Source organism: Rattus norvegicus, chromosome 16 (genome assembly GCF_021556685.1).
Source record: "Rattus norvegicus strain SHRSP/BbbUtx chromosome 16, alternate assembly SHRSP_T2T, whole genome shotgun sequence".
Taxonomy (NCBI): Eukaryota; Metazoa; Chordata; class Mammalia; order Rodentia; family Muridae; genus Rattus; species Rattus norvegicus.
In genome coordinates, this window is record NC_141549.1 from 72,694,734 (window position 1) to 72,716,031 (window position 21,298).

Consider the following 21,298-nt stretch of genomic DNA (forward strand, 5'->3'; position numbering starts at 1 on the left):
TACTCTTGTGGTACCTGGCACCATTTTTTTTTAAATTAGCTTCTCAATCATCATCTGGAAAGAAAACATTCTGAGCAACATCATTAAAAACAGCTCTGATAAAGCACGGTCACTACTACGTATCATAAAGCAGGTACAAGCTATTTTACATCCACAGAGGTATGATACAGTACTGTCCTACATCTATAATACTAGAGGATACACTTTAAAAGGCATTATTTGAGACTTGATTCTACTTTTCCAGCAGAGGGCCCAAAGGATGGTATGACACAGCTTTGTAAAGAAACATACTCTAGACAGGATTTCCTTTCACTCGTGGCACACTTCTAAGGGTTCATTCTCTCCATGAATGTCAGCTAAAACCGTTATTAAAAAAATGAAATATCCCTAGAACAAAACCATATAACCACCGGATTCACATGAAGATGACCTAGTGGAGACAAGCTGGACCTCACCTTACCAACAAGCTATCAAATCTGTTATGTTAAAACAGTGAGACCTCCAAGGAAGGAGATGCCAAGTAGTGCTTCAAAGCTTCGGACCACAATCAAACACAGCATCCTTTTCAACAGAAGCAGAAGCTCATCTGAATATGCTCATGGATGCTGACATCAACATTTAATCATCTCCTCACTCATCCAGGAAGAGGGGGAGATCAGTTACTACTGTACTTTATTGTGTTCAACCAAATCACCATGTTACAAAAATAGCAAGCTGCCATCATAAAAAATAAGGCTCCTCTATCCAGCACCAGATAGCATCATTTTACTTTCAAGCCTAGAAATTGCACACTTGTATATAAACCAATCGAAGATGAGGATTGAGAGTTCATCTTGGTGGATTTTTCCTTTGATGAATATGAAGTGTCCTTCCTTATCTTTTTTGATGACTTTTAATTGAAAATTGATTTTATTTGATATTAGAATGGCTACTCCAGCTTGCTTCTTCTGACCATTTGCTTGGAAAGTTGTTTTCCAGCCTTTCACTCTGAGGTAGTGTCTGTCTTTGTCTCTGAGGTGTGTTTCCTGTAGGCAGCAGAATGCAGGGTCCTCGTTGCGTATCCAGTTTGTTAATCTATGTCTTTTTCTTGGGGAGTTGAGGCCATTGATGTTGAGAGATATTAAGGAATAGTGATTATTGCTTCCTGTTATATTCATATTTGGATGTGAGGTTATGTTTGTGTGCTTTCATTCTCTTTGTTTTGTTGCCAAGACGATTAGTTTCTTGCTTCTTCTAGGGTATAGCTTGCCTCCTTATGTTGGGCTTTACCCTTTATTATCCTTTGTAGTGCTGGATTTGTAGAAAGATATTGTGTAAATTTGGTTTTGTCATGGAATATCTTGGTTTCTCCACGTATGTTAATTGAGAGTTTTGCAGGATACAGTAACATGGGCTGGCATTTGTGTTCTCTTAGGGTCTGTATGACATCTGTCCAGGATCTTCTGGCCTTCATAGTTTCTGGCGAAAAGTCTGGTGTGATTCTGATAGGTCTGCCTTTATATGTTACTTGACCTTTTTCCCTTACTGCTTTTAATATTCTTTCTTTATTTTGTGCGTTTGGTGTTTTGACAATTATGTGACGGGAAGTGTTTCTTTTCTGGTCCAATCTATTTGGAGTTCTGTAGGCTTCTTGTATGCCTATGGGTATCTCTTTTTTTAGGTTAGGGAAGTTTTCTTCTATGATTTTGTTGAAGATATTTACTGGTCCTTTGAGCTGGGAGTCTTCACTCTCTTCTATACCTATTATCCTTAGGTTTGATCTTCTCAGTCTGAGTTTTTTTTTAAATATTTTATTTATTATATAGGAGTACACTGTAGCTGTCTTCAGACACACCAGAAGAGGGCATCAGATCTCATTACAGATGGTTGTGAGCCACCATGTGGTTGCTGGGATTTGAACTCAGGACCTCTGGAAGAGCAGTCAGTGCTCCTAACCGCTGAGCCATCTCTCCAGCTCCCAGGTTTGATCTTCTCATTGAGTCCTGGATTTCCTGTATGTTTTGGACCAGTAGCTTTTTCCGCTTTACATTATCTTTGACAGTTGAGTCAATGATTTCTATGGAATCTTCTGCTCCCGAGATTCTCTCTTCCATCTCTTGTATTCTGTTGGTGAAGCTTGTATCTACAGCTCCTTGTCTTTTCTTTTGATTTTCTATGTCCAGGGTTGTTTCCATGTGTTCTTTCTTGATTGCTTCTATTTCCATTTTTAATTCCTTCAACTGTTTGGTTGTGTTTTCCTGGAATTCTTTCAGGGATTTTTGCGATTCCTCTCTGTAGGCTTCTACTTGTTCTCTAAGGGAGTTCTTTATGTCTTTCTTGAAGTCCTCCAGCATCATGATCAAATATGATTTTGAAACTAGATCTTGCTTTTCTGGTGTGTTTGGATATTCCGTGTTTGCTTTGGTGGGAGAATTGGGCTCCGATGATGCCATGTAGTCTTGGTTTCTGTTGCTTGGGTTCCTGCGCTTGCCTCTCGCCATCAGATTATCTCTAGTGTTACTTTGTTCTGCTATTTCTGACCGTGGCTAGACTGTCGTATAAGCCTGTGTGTCAGGAGTGCTGTAGACCTGTTTTCCTGTTTTCTTTCAGCCAGTTATGGGGACAGAGTGTTCTGCTTTCGGGCGTGTAGTTTTTCCTCTCTACAGGTCTTCAGCTGTTCCTGTGGGCCTGTGTCTTGAGTTCACCAGGCAGGTTTCTTGCAGGGGAAAAGTTGGTCCTACCTGTGGTTCCAAGGCTCAAGTTTGCTCGTGGGGTACTGCCTAAGTCCTCTCCGCGGCGGCAGCAACCGGGAAGATCTGCGCCGCTCTTTCCGGGAGCCTCCGTGCACCAGGGTTCCAGATGGCGTTTGGTGTTTTCCTCTGGCGACTGGATGTGCATAGAGTGCAGTCTCTTCTGGTTTCCCAGGCGTGTCCGCCTCTCTGAAGGTTTAGCTCTCCCTCCCACGGGATTTGGGTGCAGAGAACTGTTTATCCGGTCTGTTTCCTTCAGGTTTCGGCGGTGTCTCAGGCGCAGGGGTCCTGCCGCCCCTGGGCCCTCCCCTACGGGAGCCCAGAGGCCTTATACAGTTGCCTCTTGGGCCAGGGATGTGGGCAGGGGTGGGCAGTGTTGGTGGTCTCCTCCGCTCTGCAGCCTCAGGAGTGCCCACCTGATCAGGCGGTGAGATCTCTCTCCCACTGGGTTTGGGAGCAGAGAGCTGCTGCGATCCGGGATCCGCGGGTGTGGGGGGGTAAACAATTCTTAAACCAAACCTGTTTCTATATAAAATGTTTACTGGTAGAAAGATGATTAAATAAATGTTAACTCAGAAAAATGTTTATTTATATTGTATTTAAATAATTGCATAAATATCAGATGTAATATGCAACTCTTTCATAATGAAGAAATTCCAAAACTGATAGCAAGCTTTAGTAAGAATACACAGTATAAGGCCATGTGTATGTGTTTGCCCATATACATGTATATGCACTTGTATGAATATAACAGTAAAATTAAAAAAAAGGCATGAATATGAGAGGAAGTATGAAGGGCACAGAAGAAGTTGGTGGGGTAGAAAGAGAGGTTAAATGCCAGGGACTGATCCAGCCTTTGGGGGTTCAGAGCTGAGGTGGAACACAAAGTTGAATGAAGTCAAAATACTGATATCTCTGACCTTGTAACGCTCTCTGCCTGAGGGCTAGAAGCGAGTGGCTTGTGGAAACTTAAAACTCTCTTGCTTATTCTGTGACTAAAAACCACCAGCTTCTTTTCTCTTTAACTCTCTGTGCTTGAATGAGCACTGGGGAAAATTAACTCTTTTTGCTTGAATAAGTGCTGGGAAAGCTTCAACTCTTTGTGCTTAAATAAATGCTGAGAAATTATGAAAAGGTCTCTGCTCCCAAACACCGTGGGAGAGAGACCTCACCACCTGGTCAGGTGGGCACTCCTGAGGCTGCAGAGCGGAAGAGACCACCAACACTGCCCACCCCTGCCTACATCCCTGGCCCAAGAGGAAACTGTATACTGCCTCTGGGTTCCCGTAGAGGAGGGCCCAGGAGCAGCAGGACCACTGCGTCTGAGACACCACCAGAACCTGAAGGGACCAACCGGATAAACAGTTCCTGCACCCAAATCCCGTGGGAGAGAGAGCTAAACCTTCTGAGAGGCAGACACACCTGGGAAACCAGAAGAGTCTACACTCGGCCCACACCTCTGACTCCAGAGGAAAACACCAAATGCCATCTGGAACCCTGGTGCACGGAAGCTCCCGGAAAGGGCAGCGCAGATCTTCCTGGTTGCTGCCACCACGGACAGCTCATAAGCAACACCCCACGAGCAAACTTGAGCCTCGGGACCACAGGTAAGACCAACTTTTCTGCTGCAAGTGACCTGCCTGGTGAACTCCAGACACCAGGCCCACAGGAACAGCTGAAGACCTGAGATAGGAAAAACTACACGCCCGAAAGCAGAACACTCTGTCCCCATAACTCGCTGAAAGAAAACAGGAAAACAGGTCTACAGCACTCCTGACACACAGGCTTATAGGACAGTCTAGCCACTGTCAGAAATAGCAGAACAAAGTAAGACTACAGATAATCTGATGGCAAGAGGCAAGCACAGGAACCCAAGCAACATAAACCAAGACTACATGGCATGATTGGAGCCCAATTCTCCCACCAAAAAAAAAAAAAACGGAATATCCAAACACACCAGAAAAGCAAGATCTAGTTTCAAAATCATATTTGATCATGATGCTGGAGGACTTCAAGAAAGACGTGAAGAACTCCCTTAGAGAAACACAGGAAAACATTAATAAACAAGTAGAAGCCTACAGAGAGGAATCGCAAAAATCCCTGAAAGAATTCCAGGAAAACATAAATAAACAAGTAGAAGCCCATAGAGAGGAGTCACAAAACTCCCTGAAAGAATTCCAGGAAAACACAATCAAACAGTTGAAGGAATTAAAAATGGAAATAGAAGCAATCAAGAAAGAACACATGGAAACAACCCTGGATATAGAAAACCAAAAGAAGAGACAAGGAGCTGTAGATATGAGCTTCACCAACAGAATACAATAGATGGAAGAGAGAATCTCAGGAGCAGAAGATTACATAGAAATCATTGACTCAACTGTCAAAGATAATGTAAAGCAGAAAAAGCTACTGGTCCAAAACATACAGGAAATCCAGGACTCAATGAGAAGATCAAACCTAAGGATAATAGGTATAGAAGAGAGTGAAGACTCCCAGCTCAAAGGACCAGTAAATATCTTCAACAAAATCATAGAAGAAAACTTCCCTAACCTAAAGAAAGAGATACCCATAGGCATACAAGAAGCCTACAGAACTCCAAATAGATTGGACCAGAAAAGAAACACCTCCCATCACATAATAGTCAAAACACCAAACGCACAAAATAAAGAAAGAATATTAAAAGCAGTAAGGGAAAAAGGTCAAGTAACATATAAAGGCAGACCTATCAGAATCACACCAGACTTTTCGCCAGAAACTATGAAAGCCAGAAGATCCTGGACAGATGTCATACAGACCCTAAGAGAACACAAATGCCAGCCCAGGTTACTGTATCCTGCAAAACTCTCAATTAACATAGATGGAGAAACCAAGATATTCCATGACAAAACCAAATTTACACAATATCTTTCTACAAATCCAGCACTACAAAGGATAATAAATGGTAAAGCCCAACATAAGGAGGCAAGCTATACCCTAGAAGAAGCAAGAAACTAATCGTCTTGGCAACAAAACAAGGAGAAGAAAAGCACACAAACATAACCTCACATTCAAATATGAATATAACAGGAAGCAATAATCACTATTCCTTAATATCTCTCAACATCAATGGCCTCAACTCCCCAATAAAAAGACATAGATTAACAAACTGGATACGCAACGAGGACCCTGCATTCTGCTGCCTACAGGAAACACACCTCAGAGACAAAGACAGACACTACCTCAGAATGAAAGGCTGGAAATCAACTTTCCAAGCAAATGGTCAGAAGAAGCAAGCTGGAGTAGCCATTCTAATATCAAATAAAATCAATTTTCAACTAAAAGGCATCAAAAAAGATAAGGAAGGACACTTCATATTCATCAAAGGAAAAATCCACCGAGATGAACTCTCAATCCTAAATATCTATGCCCCAAATACAAGGGCACCTACATACGTAAAAGAAACCTTACTAAAGCTCAAAACACACATTGCACCTCACACAATAATAGTAGGAGATTTCAACACCCCACTCTCATCAATGGACAGATCATGGAAACAGAAATTAAACAGTGATGTCGACAGACTAAGAGAAGTCATGAGCCAAATGGACTTAACAGATATGTATAGAACATTCTATCCTAAAGCAAAAGGATATACCTTCTTCTCAGCTCCTCATGGTACTTTCTCCAAAATTGACCATATAATTGGTCAAAAAACGGGCCTCAACAGGTACAGAAAGATAGAAATAATCCCATGCGTGCTATCAGACCACCACGGCCTAAAACTGGTCTTCAATAATAATAAGGGAAGAATGCCCACATATACGTGGAAATTGAACAATGCTCTACTCAATGATAACCTGGTCAAGGAAGAAATAAAGAAAGAAATTAGACTTTTTAGAATTTAATGAAAATGAAGGTACAACATACCCAAACTTATGGGACACAATGAAAGCTGTGCTAAGAGGAAAACTCATAGCGCTGAGTGCCTGCAGAAAGAAAAAGGAAAGAGCATATATCAGGAACTTGACAGCACACCTAAAAGCTCTAGAACAAAAAGAAGCAAATACATCCAGGAAAAGTAGAAGGCAGGAAATAATCAAACTCAGAGCTGAAATCAACCAAGTAGAAACAAAAAGGACCATAGAAAGAATCAACAGAACCAAAAGTTGGTTCTTTGAGAAAATCAACAAGATACATAAACCCTTAGCCAGACTAACAAGAGGACACAGAGAGTGCGTCCAAATTAACAAAATCAGAAATGAAAAGGGAGACATAACTACAGATTCAGAGGAAATTCAAAAAATCATCAGATCTTACTATAAAAGCCTATATTCAACAAAACTTGAAAATCTGCAGGAAATGGACAATTTCCTAGACAGATACCAGGTACCGAAGTTAAATCAGGAACAGAAAAAACAGTTAAACAACCCCATAACTCCTAAGGAAATAGAAGCAGTCATTAAAGGTCTCCCAACCAAAAAGAACCCAGGTCCAGACGGGTTTAGTGCAGAATTCTATCAGACCTTCATAGAAGACCTCATACCAATATTATCCAAACATTTCCACAAAATTGAAACAGATGGAGCACTACCAAATTCCTTCTATGAAGCCACAATTACTCTTATACCTAAACCACACAAAGACCCAACAAAGAAAGAAAACTTCAGACCAATTTCCCTTATGAATATCGATGCAAAAATACTCAACAAAATTCTGGCAAACCGAATCCAAGAGCACATCAAAACAATCATCCACCATGATCAACTAGGCTTCATCCCAGGCATGCAGGGATGGTTTAATATACGGAAAACCATCAACGTGATCCATTATATAAACAAACTGAAAGAACAAAACCACATGATCATTTCATTAGATGCTGAGAAAGCATTTGACAAAATTCAACACCCCTTCATGATAAAAGTCCTGGAAAGAATAGGAATTCAAGGCCCATACCTAAACATAGTAAAAGCCATATACAGCAAACCAGTTGCTAACATTAAACTAAATGGAGAGAAACTTGAAGCAATCCCACTAAAATCAGGGACTAGACAAGGCTGCCCACTCTCTCCCTACTTATTCAATATAGTTCTTGAAGTTCTAGCCAGAGCAATCAGACAACAAAAGGAGGTCAAGGGGATACAGATCGGAAAAGAAGAGGTCAAAATATCACTATTTGCAGATGATATGATAGTATATTTAAGTGATCCCAAAAGTTCCACCAGAGAACTACTAAAGCTGATAAACAACTTCAGCAAAGTGGCTTGGTATAAAATTAACTCAAATAAATCAGTAGCCTTCTTCTACACAAAAGAGAAACAAGCCGAGAAAGAAATAAGGGAAATGACACCCTTAATAATAGACCCAAACAATATAAAGTACCTCGGTGTGGCTTTAACCAAGCAAGTAAAAGATTTGTACAATAAGAACTTCAAGACTCTGAAGAAAGAAATTGAAGAAGACCTCAGAAGATGGAAAGATCTCCCATGCTCATGGATTGGCAGGATTAATATAGTAAAAATGGCCATTTTACCAAAAGTGATCTATACAATGCAATGTATAGATTCAATGCAATCCCCATCAAAATACCAATCCAATTCTTCAAAGAGTTAGATAGAACAATTTGCAAATTTATCTAAAAAAACCAGGATAGCTAAAACTATCCTCAACAATAAAAGGACTTCAGGGGGAATCACTATCCCTGAACTCAAGCAGTATTACAGAGCAATAGTAATAAAAACTGCATGGTATTGGTACAGAGACAGACAGATAGACCAATGGAACAGAATTGAAGACGCAGAAACGAACCCACACACCTATGGGCACTTGATTTTTGACAAAGGAGCCAAAACCATCCAATGGAAAAAAGATAGCATTTTCAGCAAATGGTGCTGGTTCAACTGGAGGGCAACATGTAGAAGAATGCAGATCGATCCATGCTTATCACCCTGTACAAAGCTTAAGTCCAAGTGGATCAAGGACCTCCACATCAAACCAGATACACTCAAACTAATAGAAGAAAAACTAGGGAAGCATCTGGAACACATGGGCAATGGAAAAAATTTCCTGAACAAAACACCAATGGCTTATGCTCTAAGATCAAGAATCGACAAATGGGAATCTCATAAAACTGCAAAGCTTCTGTAAGGCAAAGGACACTGTGGTTAGGACAAAACGGCAACCAACAAATTGGGAAAAGATCTTTACCAATCTTACAACAGATAGAGGCCTTGTATCCAAAATATACAAAGAACTCAAGAAGTTAGACCGCAGGGAGACAAATAGCCCTATTAAAAAATGGGGTTCAGAGCTAAACAAAGAATTCACAGCTGAGGAATGCCGAATGGCTGAGAAACACCTAAAGAAATGTTCAACATCTTTAGTCATAAGGGAAATGCAAATCAAAACAACCCTGAGATTTCACCTCACACCAGTGAGAATGGCTAAGATCAAAAACTCAGGTGACAGCAGATGCTGGCGAGGATGCAGAGAAAAAGGAACACTCCTCCATTGTTGGTAGGATTGCAGACTGGTACAACCATTCTGGAAATCAGTCTGGAGGTTCCTCAGAAAATTGGACATTGAACTGCCTGAGGATCCAGCTATACCTCTCTTGGGCATATACCCAAAAGATGCCCCAACATATAAAAAAGACACGTGCTCCACTATGTTCATCACAGCCTTATTTATAATAACCAGAAGCTGGAAAGAACCCAGATGCCCTTCAACAGAGGAATGGATACAGAAAATGTGGTACATCTACACAATGGAATATTACTCAGCTATCAAAAACAATGACTTTATGAAATTCGTAGGTAAATGGTTGGAACTGGAAAATATCATCCTGAGTGAGGTAACCCAATCACAGAAAAACACACATGGTATGCACTCATTGATAAGTGGCTATTAGCCCAAATGCTTGAATTACCCTAGAGGCCTAGAACAAATGAAACTCAAGACGGATGATCAAAATGTGAATGCTTCATTCCTTCTTTAAAAGGGGAACAAGAATACCCTTGGCAGGGAATAGAGAGGCAAAGATTAAAACAGACACAGAAGGAACACCCATTCAGAGCCTGCCCCACATGTGGCCCATACATATACAGCCATCCAATTAGACAGGAAGGATGAAGCAAAGAAGTGCAGGCTGACAGGAGCCGGATGTAGATTGCTCCTGAGAGACACAGCCAGAATACAGCAAACACAGAGGCGAATGCCAGCAGCAAACCACTGAACTGAGAACGGGACCCCCATTGAAGGAATCAGAGAAAGCACTGGAAGAGCTTGAAGGGACTTGAGACCCCATATGAACAACAATGCCAAGCAACCAGAGCTTCCAGGGACTAAGCCACTACCTAAAGACTATACATGGACTGACCCTGGACTCTGACCTCATAGGTAGCAATGAATATCCTAGTAAGAGCACCAGTGGAAGGGGAAGCCCTGGGTCCTGCTAAGACTGAACCCCCAGATTGTTGGGGGGAGGGCGGCAATGGGGGGAAGATGGGGAAGGGAACACCCATAAGGAAGGGGAGGGGGGACGGGGATGTTTGCCCGGAAACCAGGAAAGGGAATAACACTCGAAATGTATATAAGAAATACTCAAGTTGGGGCTGGGGATTTAGCTCAGTGGTAGAGCGCTTGCCTAGGAAGCGCAAGGCCCTGGGTTCGGTCCCCAGCTCCGAAAAAAAGAAAAAAAAAAGAAATACTCAAGTTAATAAAAAAAAATAAAGAAATTATGAAAAGGATATTATTGCTAGTACTCCTTTCTCTGGCAAGTCAGCCAGAAGCCTCTCACTGAACAAGAGGCTTGGAGTTCATTAACTTTCTTTTGAACCAGAAAGAAAAGAAAGGAAAGGAAAGAAGTCACTCACATAGACAACACCCATGCTCGATGACACAGAGTGCCTATACCCCTTTTTTTATTTTATTGCTTTCAGACTTTTTATAGTTTTTTGGACAAAATGTATTCTATGTAAAAAAGAATTATAAATTCATAGATAAAGTGTTACATAAAAGGGGAGTAACAGAAAAAATATCAATAACAAGTTGAAAGCAATGTTTCACTCTGTAAGGTCATTATAAGTTTAATGCAACAGTTTTTACATGGCTTTGCCTTACTACAGAGCATACCTGTGGCTTCATCCTTGAACCTGAATGTTCTTCCCTGAACACAAATTTGTCCCAAGCCTATCTCCTTTAGTGTAATTATGAAAGCTCATTGTATTTCTTATTATGCAGCCTTTACTTACTATTTATAAGGAGGTTACACACTCTATTATTGGTTCTACCTTTATTATATCTTTCTAGCAAAACAACTAAAACCATCTCTTAAAGCTTCCTTCCTAAATTATTTGAATCAAATCAGGAATTCTATAAAAATCATTAATTCATCTCAACAGTATTAATTCATGAAAGTTCATCTTTATGTTGATCTGCAAGAGATTTGCTCAATAGGGTGGGGTAATGCCCAGGAATCCTTGGGTTATGTAATAGTGACAGGAAAGGCATATCAACTGCAAAAAGCCATCCTGGGAAGAGACTTCTTGGGGTCTTGCCTCTCAAGTATCACCCAGCGAAGACCATGCAAAGACAGTGGGCCACCTCCAGGAAGGACACCTGCTAACCTTCGCCTTTCTTAGATGGCTCCTGACAGTGAAATAATATAAATGTTGTAAACTCATGGGAGGAGGATGGGGAGGGGAACACCCATATAGAGGGGGAGGGGGGTTTAGGGGGATGTTGGCCTGGAAACCGGAAAAGGTAATAACAATTGAAATGTAAATAAGAAATACCCAATTTAATAAAGATGGAAAAAAGAAAAAAAAGTTCTAAAAACAATTTAAATTTAAATGTGAAAGGGAACATTTCCTTGTTTGCAGATGGTGTTATTTTATCCATTATCTAACAAACTCAGAGGCTCCACAAGAAAACTCCTACAGGTGATAAATGCATTCTGAAAAGTCACCGGATTCAAAATTTAAAAAGAAAAAAAAAAAGAAAAAATCATGAGTTGTCCTTTATATGATAAACTGAGATATAAATAAAGATATTAATTTGAAGGAAAGTAAGGAGAGAGGATGCATGAGATGACTTGGAGGAAGAAAAAGGAAGAGGAAGTGACATAATTCTAAAAATAAAAATGAATCAAGAAAATATCATTTACACACATACATACATATGAATAAGTTTAACTGAGGATGGAAAATACTTGCACAATAAAAACTTCCAATTACAGGAAAATAAATTTAAATACAAGGCTAGAAGACAGAAGGCTCTTCCATGCTTGTGATCTGGAAGGATTAATTCTGTGAAAATGACCATCCTACCAAAAGTAATCTATAGATTGAACAAAGTCCCTGTCTCCAGGGATTCCAACACAATTCTTCACAAAAATTGATAAAGTAATTTTAAATTTCACATGGAAATACAAAAAAATAAATAAAACAGGATTGACAAAACAATCTTGTCCAAAAAAAATAGCAAATGGCGGAAGGTAAAATCATCCCAGATTTTAAGCTCTACAAGAAGCTGTAATAATAAAAGACAGCATAGTGCTGGAATAAAAACAAACTCACTGATCAACTGAACAGAACTGAGAACCAACACAAATGCCCACATTCTTACAATTGCATAAATTTTAACGAAGAGATCAACAGTACTGTTGGAGAAAAGACAGGATCTTCAACATTTGATGCTGGGCAAACCAAATAAACGTGTGTAGAAAAATGAAACTCGACCCTGTCTCTCATCCTGTACAAAACTCAACTCCAAATGGACCTCAAAATAAGACCTGATAGTCTGAAGAAAAGTCATATGGAAGCCTACTAGTGTAGAAGCTTCCAGATGGATGGATAGATTAATTGTTTAATGACTAGATTGTGACCACAGATAGATATATAGATGGATGGATGGATGGATGGATGGATGGATAGATAGATAGATAGATAGATAGATAGATAGATAGATAGATAGATAGATAGATAGATAGATAGATAGATAGATAGACACACAGACACACAGATAGACAGATATATGGACCTGTAACAAGGCAACAATACCCCTACTAGACTCCAGAGACTAACTAATAAAAAGCCTAATGCCAGGAATTTGTTATTTCTTATGAAATTGTTGATCAGTGAGGTCCCATGGCTGCGAAACTTAAACATAAGACCCTACCCTATACTGAAGACACCATATACTTAAGTTCTAGAACATAAAGAAATCATATTAGTACTGAGCCAGAAGCTACAATAATGGCTGGCCTGACAATACATGACCACTGATATAATCGTGGAACAAACATTCTGAGAGTAACCAACCACCTTCTGCTTGAATTTATGTCCTGCTCCAAAACATTAAACCCATACTTAGACCTATTATCAGGTGAAGAACTCATGGCTAACTTAAGTCTCTTATGTGCCTCCAGATAACCCCACAGCACACAAGGCTGTGAGATGGTGCTTCTAGTAATGACTGAAAAATCTCTTTTATACTATGATGTAAATATAAGATGCTTTATAACATATACCTATCTCTTTTTGTCTACATAGATGCTCCAAGCTATTTATGAGCCTAGCTTTCAGTTCTTCTTCCTTCTCTATTGAACAAAGTAGAGAAGATGAGTAGATCTAAAAGGTAGAGAATTTGAGTAGATCTAAAAGGAGTTGGGTGAGAGGCAATCAATATGATTAAAACACATTGAACAAAGGAGTTTAAGGATATTCTAAAGTTTTGGGGTTTTGCTGTTTTTTCTTTATTCTGAGGGTCTGTCTGTGTATCTCTGGCTGTACTAAAACTCACTATGTTAAATGTTATAATAAGGTAAAAATGTTTTAAACATTAAGCATTCTATGAGTTAGAATCTATTGATTCTATCAAGTAATCTGAAGTATGACTTCCTGAGGCTCACACTATACTATTAAACAAAAGGACACAGTATTACATGATATTTAAAATTAAATGTTTTCATACCAAAGGCTGGTCATTTTCACTTTCATCAGATATGCCTTCTTCTATTGACATCAATTCTAACTCTGGTTCTGTTGGCGAATACATTTATTTTATTAATTGTGTAGAACACATATAGAGCGACAGTCTGTATAATAATATGAGTGTTAAAATTAGCTAAAATAACATTATATTGTTACTTTCTGATTAAGAATCTCAACGAAGGGGTTGGGGACTTGGCTCAGTGGTAGAGCGCTTGCCTAGCAAACGCAAAGCCCTGGGTTCGGTCCTCAGCTCCGCAAAATAAATAAATGAATAAAAAATAATCTCAACGAAGTAAATAAGAAGTTGGATCTTTCTAGCTATCTAAACTGTCGTCATTTACTCAAATAGAAGCAGCAGAGGGCACCATGCTCAACACACAAAAACACCCTGAAGATCTGCACATAAAATTCACCTGCTCTATCAAAATGAATAAAGCTTCCAGAAGCAAACTTCCAAGTACCCGAGCAACATAATGTTACATAATGTTTTATCTTATAACGTTACATTTTAAACAATCTGCTAATCATTTTGATCACAAAGTAACAGCTAAGCCATACATGTTCATCTGTGATCACATGGTTTCTGACATGTGGAATTGTTGCCATCTACCATCAGACAAGTTTCTTCTTCCCAGACGCAAACTAATGCATGAAGTCTTCCCTGGTTATACTTCTTCTTTGTCTACTTCCGTGCCTCAGTGACTTTTCTCTGTAACTATAAACCACTTCTTCCCATGCCCCTCCCTTCCACCCCTGCACTGGAGTTGTCAATCTTTCACACCATCCCTGTATCGTCAGTTTTCTTGATTCTCTACAATAATTATTTTGTGCCCTGATAGGAAATAGCATGAAGTTTTGCAGACTGGAAATGAAATATTAGTGGTAGATTTTTTTTTAGAAATAATGGGTGATTTAAAAATTAAGAGGTAAGCTGACAGGAGCCAGTATAGCTGTCCCCTGAGAGGTTCTGTCAGAGCATGACCAATACAGATGAGGTTGCTCCCAGCCAACCACAGGACTGAGCACAGGGAGCCCAATGGAGGAGTTAGGGGGAGGACTGAAGGAGCTGAAGGGGTTTGCAACCCCATAGGAAGAACAACAATGTCAACCAACCAGACCCCCCAGAGCTCCCAGGAGCTAAACCACCAACCAAAGAGTACACATGGAGATACCCATGGCTCCAGCTGCTTATGTAGCAGAGGATGGCCTTATCAGGCATCACTGGGAGGGGAGGACCTTGGTCCTGGGGAGGCTTGATGCTCCAGTACAGGGGAATGGTAGAGTGGTGAGGTAGAAGTAAGTGTGTGGGTGGGGGAGCACCCTCTTAGAATCAGGGGGATGGGATAGGGGGACTGCAGAGGGGAAACCTGGGGGGAAGACAGCAAATGTAAATAAATAAAATAACCAATAAAAAATAAAAGGTAAGGTAGGGCAAATACAGAACTTTCTAGGGGAAAAAATGAAGAATAAAAAAAAGTATCGCCAGAACACTTTTATAAGTGTTTAGCTTTGAAACATAAAGTCAATTGTATAACAGTAAAACTGTAATAACTGATTAGTGGTTACAGATAGAATCTATGACTGGTTAACAGTACTGGTTCTGCTGTTAGAAAACACACACACACACACACACACACACACACACACACACACACACACAGTCCATCCAGACAGCAAGCTGACTGGATGTCCGAGTAGAAATGAAATTGCTTCTCTTGAGTTTTAGGAAACAATATTGCTGCTTTGTGTACACCCTGGTCCCAAACTTCCTAAGCACAATGAATGTCTAGCTTGGTTCTCTCAGATATCTGAGTTTATAGTGTACAACCTAGTGTCCAGTTCTCCAAATAACATATTTTTTAACTACAGAAAAAAGAATGTCATGGGCATCATAATCACCCTCTGTAAATCCTTAGGACAGAGGTCCCACGCCAGAAGTATGGGACCCCAAAATGCAGAAGTGGAAACAACTTGTCCAACTTCTTTTTTAGAGATCTTGCACTCACAGATTCTCTTTTGAAAAACGTAGGTGCTACTCACATCGTTTACGTCAAACCATACATACCATTGACTTGGTGGGAGGACAGAGTTAAGACGGTGAGGTCCATAAACTTCTCAAACACTTTGTTTTGATCCAAAATGGTTCACTGTACCCAGCATACCTGATGTGGATGTAAAGAGCTCTATCCTCTCTACAGCTTCATTTGTGACAGAGTCTCTCATTTCAGTGGCAGACTGGGTAGATTTTAAAAGCAAAATATTTAAATGTTTTACATATCTATATCGCATTAATACCTATTTAATAATTCATGATAAAATCAAAAGCTTATTACCTTTGAAGAGGGATCTTTCTCAACCCATGCTAAAAAGCAAAGGGAAACACAATCATTTCTATGTCGATACAACACCAGTCACCTGCTCATAAAGAATTAGGAGGGAATTAAGCTCTCCTTCTTAGATGTCCAATTATCACTCTGTACTTTGAATGTCTGGAAGGCTTTCACAGGCCTGGACAGCAGCACAACTGAAGAGTATACCCATGACGTCGTAGACATGGCTCGGTGATTAAAAGACTTAGTCTCCAGAGAACCCAAGTACAGCTCCCATCACCTACACTGGGTGGCTCACAACTGCCTATAACTCCAGCTCTAAGGGATCCACGGTCATCTTCTCACCCTTGCTGGCACCCTCATACACATGACAGACATTGGGACAGGAATTTAAAAATAAATGAAATACATTCAAGGGGGAAACCTGTGCAAAATTAATAAAAATACAGATTTGAGTAGGACACCCAAATGAACCTGTAATTTTTGTCACCTCCCAGATTAGAATTGTGTGGTGGTGTTCGTTACTGTTTGAAGAGTAGCTGATGTCCATTAAATCAGAAACATTCAGAAAGGCAAATATCACATGTTTAATCCCCTCTGTAGGATCTAGACTTCCATACACATAAACAGCATAAAAGTGGGGAAAGTATGATGCCAACACAAGTAGTCTTGTGTTGGCCAAAGACAGACCACACACAGCAGTGGACCCAGAAGGAGCTGAAAAGTCCCCATCTCTTGGTGATTCCATGGCCATCTCACTGAGAGCAGGGTGTTTTTCCTGTTTGGGGTAAAGAAACTTACTCTGCCATCATCAGTAAAGAACTACTTCATCTGCTGTTCTGTAAAGTGTCTGATGTCTGACGATAACGATGAGCGACTCTCAACTAGTATATGTATCAACTACAGTTTGTTGTTATTTTAGAATATATCCTTCCTACTTACAAACAGGGGGGAAAAGATAAAGTACAAAGTAGCCTCGGGGGTACTCTGGAAGTGCTAAGGAAGGTCTCATTGTAATAGCTGACGTCAACCTTAGGAATGTCTGTTGTCCCTGACGGGCATCCAGTGGAAGATGGTGACACAGAAGGTCCTGAGCCCGTGTACCTGTAGTGCAATGAATGCTTTTGTATCTCTGATTTCATCCAAGTAATAAACAAATAAATAAATAAATATTAAATTTAAATGTATGAAGAGCTTATAGAATTAAGAGAGAGCCATGCAATATTTTTGTACTTTAAGCTAAGGATTAAAGGAGTTAAGGTTAAAAGAAATGTAAAAGCTTATAAACTGAAAAAAAAAGTGGGGAAAGTATTGGTCTCAGAGAGGAGCACCAGAGAAGGAGTAAGGCAGGACAAGAGATTTTTAGTGGGGAACAGATATAAACAAGTAAAATTTCATGGTGAAATGTCATGATTAAGTAAAGTATTGTATCTGTAGGATTGAAAATAATTTTAGGGGTTGGAGAGATGGCCCCATGGTTAACAGCACTGGCTGCTCTTGCGGAGGACCTGAGTTCAATTCCCAGCACCTACACAGTATCTCACAACCATCTATACCTTTAATTCCAGGGAACCAACGCCCTCTTCTGGCCTCCACTAGTACTTTCATTCACACAGATAAATAATATATCAATTCTTCAGAAATAAATGAATAAAGCTTGCAGAAACAAATTTCTGAGTACCCTAGCAACAAATAAATTCATAATGTATATTAAGTTGTATCTTATGGTACGTTTTAAACAATCTGCTAGGGGGCTGGAGAGATGGCTCAGTGGTTTAGAGCCCTGACTGCTGCTCTTCCTGAGGTTCTGAGTTCAAATCCCAGCAACCACATGGTGGCTCACAACCATCTGTAATGAGATCCGATGCCCTCTTCTGGTGTGTCTGAAGACAGCTACAGTGTACTCATATATAATAAATAAATAAAATTTAAAAAAAGAAAGTTTAAACAATCTGCTAATCATTTTGATCACAAGGTAACAGCTAAGTCATACATGTCCATCTATGATCACATGGTTTCTGGCATGTGAAATTATTTTCATCTACCATCAGACAAATTTCTTTTTCCAAGATTCAAACTGATGCATGAAGTCTTCCCTGGTTATATTTTTTCTTTGTCTACTTCAGTACTTCAGTGCCTTTTCACTGTAACTGTAAATTACTTCTTCCTATGTCCCTCCCCTTCACCCCTGCAGTAGACCGTTTACAAAAATGGAAACTTCTTACTCTAATATGGCCAAACAAACAAACAAGCCGAAGGTGGCGCTTTGGTTTCTAAGCCTGAAGAAGATGTAAGGTAGGACAAAACCAATTCCTGAGAGAATTATTTTTCTCTTTTTATTTATTAAAATATTTTCATACAATAAAAATAGGTAAAAATTAATTTTAATAGTATTCTTCTATAGCCAATCACTTGTGTATTAATATTGATGACTGTTATCCATTCACCATACACCTTCAGAGTCAGGTGATTAGGCAGAGGTGATTGAGTGACTACGGTTCACTAAATCCAAGCATTCCCTCAACCCGCCACTTTTGCCAGGAGCAGCAGCGGCCTCACCTCTGATTGGAATACACATATATTGAAGTCATCCGAACTAAGTTCACTTACACTCCCTAATTAATTCAGACGTTATCAGAATTATTCTTGCTCTTACAGCTAAGGGCCACTCTTCCTTTCTTCTTTTCCTTTCCCATTGGTTCGTTTGAGAAGGGTTCTCCTATGTCCCAGGCTGGCCTTGACCTCACTGTACAGCAGATAACGACCTTGATCTTCTGATTCTTCTGCCTCCACCTATGTGCTTATGAGGCTCTGGGGACACAGGGCTCCCTGCATACCAGGCGAGCTTGCTGCCGACTGAGCCTCACCCCCAGTCCTCCCTCTTCTTTACAGGAGGGGTCTCCACAGCTCAGGTTTTCATCTGTTCTACGTTTATTTTCCTTTGGTTATTTTGCTTATTTACATTTTAAATGTTGTCCACTTTCCCTGTCTCCCTACTGCAGACCTCCCATCCCCTCCCCCTCCTCTTTGCCTCTAGGAGGGTGCTCCCCCACCCACCGCTCCTGCCTCAGTGCCTTAGCATTACCCTATGTTGGGCCATAGAGCCTCCTCATGCCAAGGGCCTCCTGTCCCACTGATACCAGATAAAGCCATCCTCTGCTACATATGCAGCTGGAGCCATGGATCCCTCCATGTGTACTCTTTGGTTGGTGGTTTAGTCCCTGGGAGCTCGGGGAGTGGGGATGGGGGGGGTATTAGTTCATTCTGTTGATCAGTCTTACCATGAATTTCCTATTTCAATCTCATTTGAGGATTATGATCTGTGTCTCTTCCTATCTTAGTTTCTCCCGTGTTTTCTATAAACATGATTTGAAACAAAAGCAAATTCATTGTCTTCATTTTATTCCATCGCTGTTGATTACCCAGTAGCATTTTTTTTCTCAATTTTGCAAAAAAGTAGTGTCATACTGCTACTGAGCATGTGGCTGATTCGTGGTGACTGAGGACTTATCACAAACGCAGAACGCCTGAACCCCCTGGTCTACACTTCATAAATCAGTTTGCTTCTGGTATCAATCAACCTAATTAAAGGTCTATGTTCTTAAACAATACCATAAAACTGAATAAAAATATGCTATGTATAATTTTATATTTTCTGGAAAACACACAAAAAGCTAGTGAAAATGGGTGAAAGTCATTTTAGTACAGTTCCTTTTTATTGACTAATATATCTAATGTGTTATTTCAATGTGAAATCGGTATAAAAATTAATTGGGAGATATATTTTACACCCTTTTATTTTGTTTTTATCATTTAGTCTTCAATTGGTGTAATAGAGGTCATGCCATTTATTTGAGCCAGTTCATTTTACACAAACAAGCTGCTACTGGCTATTCCAAAAATATTGTATATTGGCATTATGTAATCTCTTGTCATGTATGGAATTTTTCTAACAACTAAACCTGCCTATGACACATCCTAGTAGTTAGCAAGCTCCAAACTAATGTATTTCCTTCCTGGAAGCAAAGTTAATTTCAGGAACTTAGTTTCTAAAGTTTCTGAGTTTTGTGCAGCCAATTTTATTAAAGGGTTACAAAAAAAACACTTTTTATTTCATTGTTTTTTATACTCTTTTAATATTCTTTATAAGATTTCTGAAAACTTTTTAATGCAAAGCCATCTTCAGCCATGGTTTTGGTGGTGGATTATGCACGCAAAGATCTGGAACTCCACCCCAGCCCCAAAATGTTGCCTTTTAACTAGGTCTCTCCAGGTTTCTGCACACGGGTCACATGGTTGCCGTGACATTTCCTTTCTCGGCTATTCTAAGTAGGTGGGATAAATGATGCTTTATCGACTTCAAAATATCTTAAATGTAATGAGACAGGTGACACGGCTGCTTCAAGCACTGTATTTTAGAAAGGTCTGCTGAATTAAATCTGCTTATATATCTTAAGGACGTTTTTGCCTCAGAATAAAAGTCCAGGTATGTGTTGTACTGGGGGAAGGGGTTTTTCTCTTCTTTCAACAGGAAGCAAAAAGTTGCAGGTCTCTTCAAAGCTAATAAAAATTAGATTTGACCAGGGAAGACCTCCTGAAAATCTTGTCTACAGACTTCAAAGGAAGAGACCCAGCAAAAACACCAAAACAGATGAGGTAAATACTGAACCCTCTACCTGGAAACAGCCCAAAAGGCTGGCTGAAATTTGAATGTCACTGCATGGCCAGTAAATCTCTGTGGCCTCCTGGTCCCTATGACTTATTACCACATGCCATCCTTTTATATGGCACAGATGGGGACTTATATCAGTTTGGTTATGCAGTCCAAACGGACTTACAAAACTGACAGATGCCTTTTTACCTGCTCAAACGTAGAGCAGAGAACCATCATTATCTGATTTGTGCCTGCCACACGTTCCAAACGTGTGCAAATGCGGAAATGTACCTACAATGTTACCTTTAAAAGTTTGTACATTTTCAGAGCAAAAGGACCAGACCCAACACCTGGCTGACAGCTTTCCAGAAAGGCTTGACCAGGCTGTGCCTTCCACCATGGACAGCCTCGAATCCCTCCAGCAACAGACGACTTCCCTAGCTGGGGTTGTTTTACAAAATCGGAGAGCTCTGAACTTGCTGCCGAACAGGGAGGGCCCTGTTGTTGGTGGAGAAATGCTGCTTCTATGTTAATCAATCTGGACTGGTGAAACAAATCCTCAAAGGTCTAAAGTGAGACCTCCGGGCAAGCTCTGCAACCAACACCCCTACCCCA

General features: G+C 40.1%; 2 protein-coding genes across 50 annotated transcripts in view; one reads left to right on the top strand and one right to left on the bottom strand.

The window, feature by feature from the left end:
- Positions 1 to 21,298, top strand: part of Erich1 (glutamate-rich 1) — a gene marked incomplete at its 5' end in the record, with an annotated part of 52,793,804 nt that overhangs the window by 41,824,174 nt on the left and 10,948,332 nt on the right.
- Positions 1 to 21,298, bottom strand: part of Poteg (POTE ankyrin domain family, member G) — a 178,154-nt gene that overhangs the window by 137,991 nt on the left and 18,865 nt on the right. For all 50 annotated transcript variants that reach the window (XM_087588854.1, XM_087588848.1, XM_087588835.1 and 47 more), the window contains 3 exon segments: positions 16,033 to 16,061; positions 15,862 to 15,934; positions 13,680 to 13,747 (listed from right to left, as the gene is read on the bottom strand). In XM_087588854.1, the coding sequence (XP_087444980.1) occupies positions 13,680 to 13,747; positions 15,862 to 15,934; positions 16,033 to 16,061 (170 nt within the window).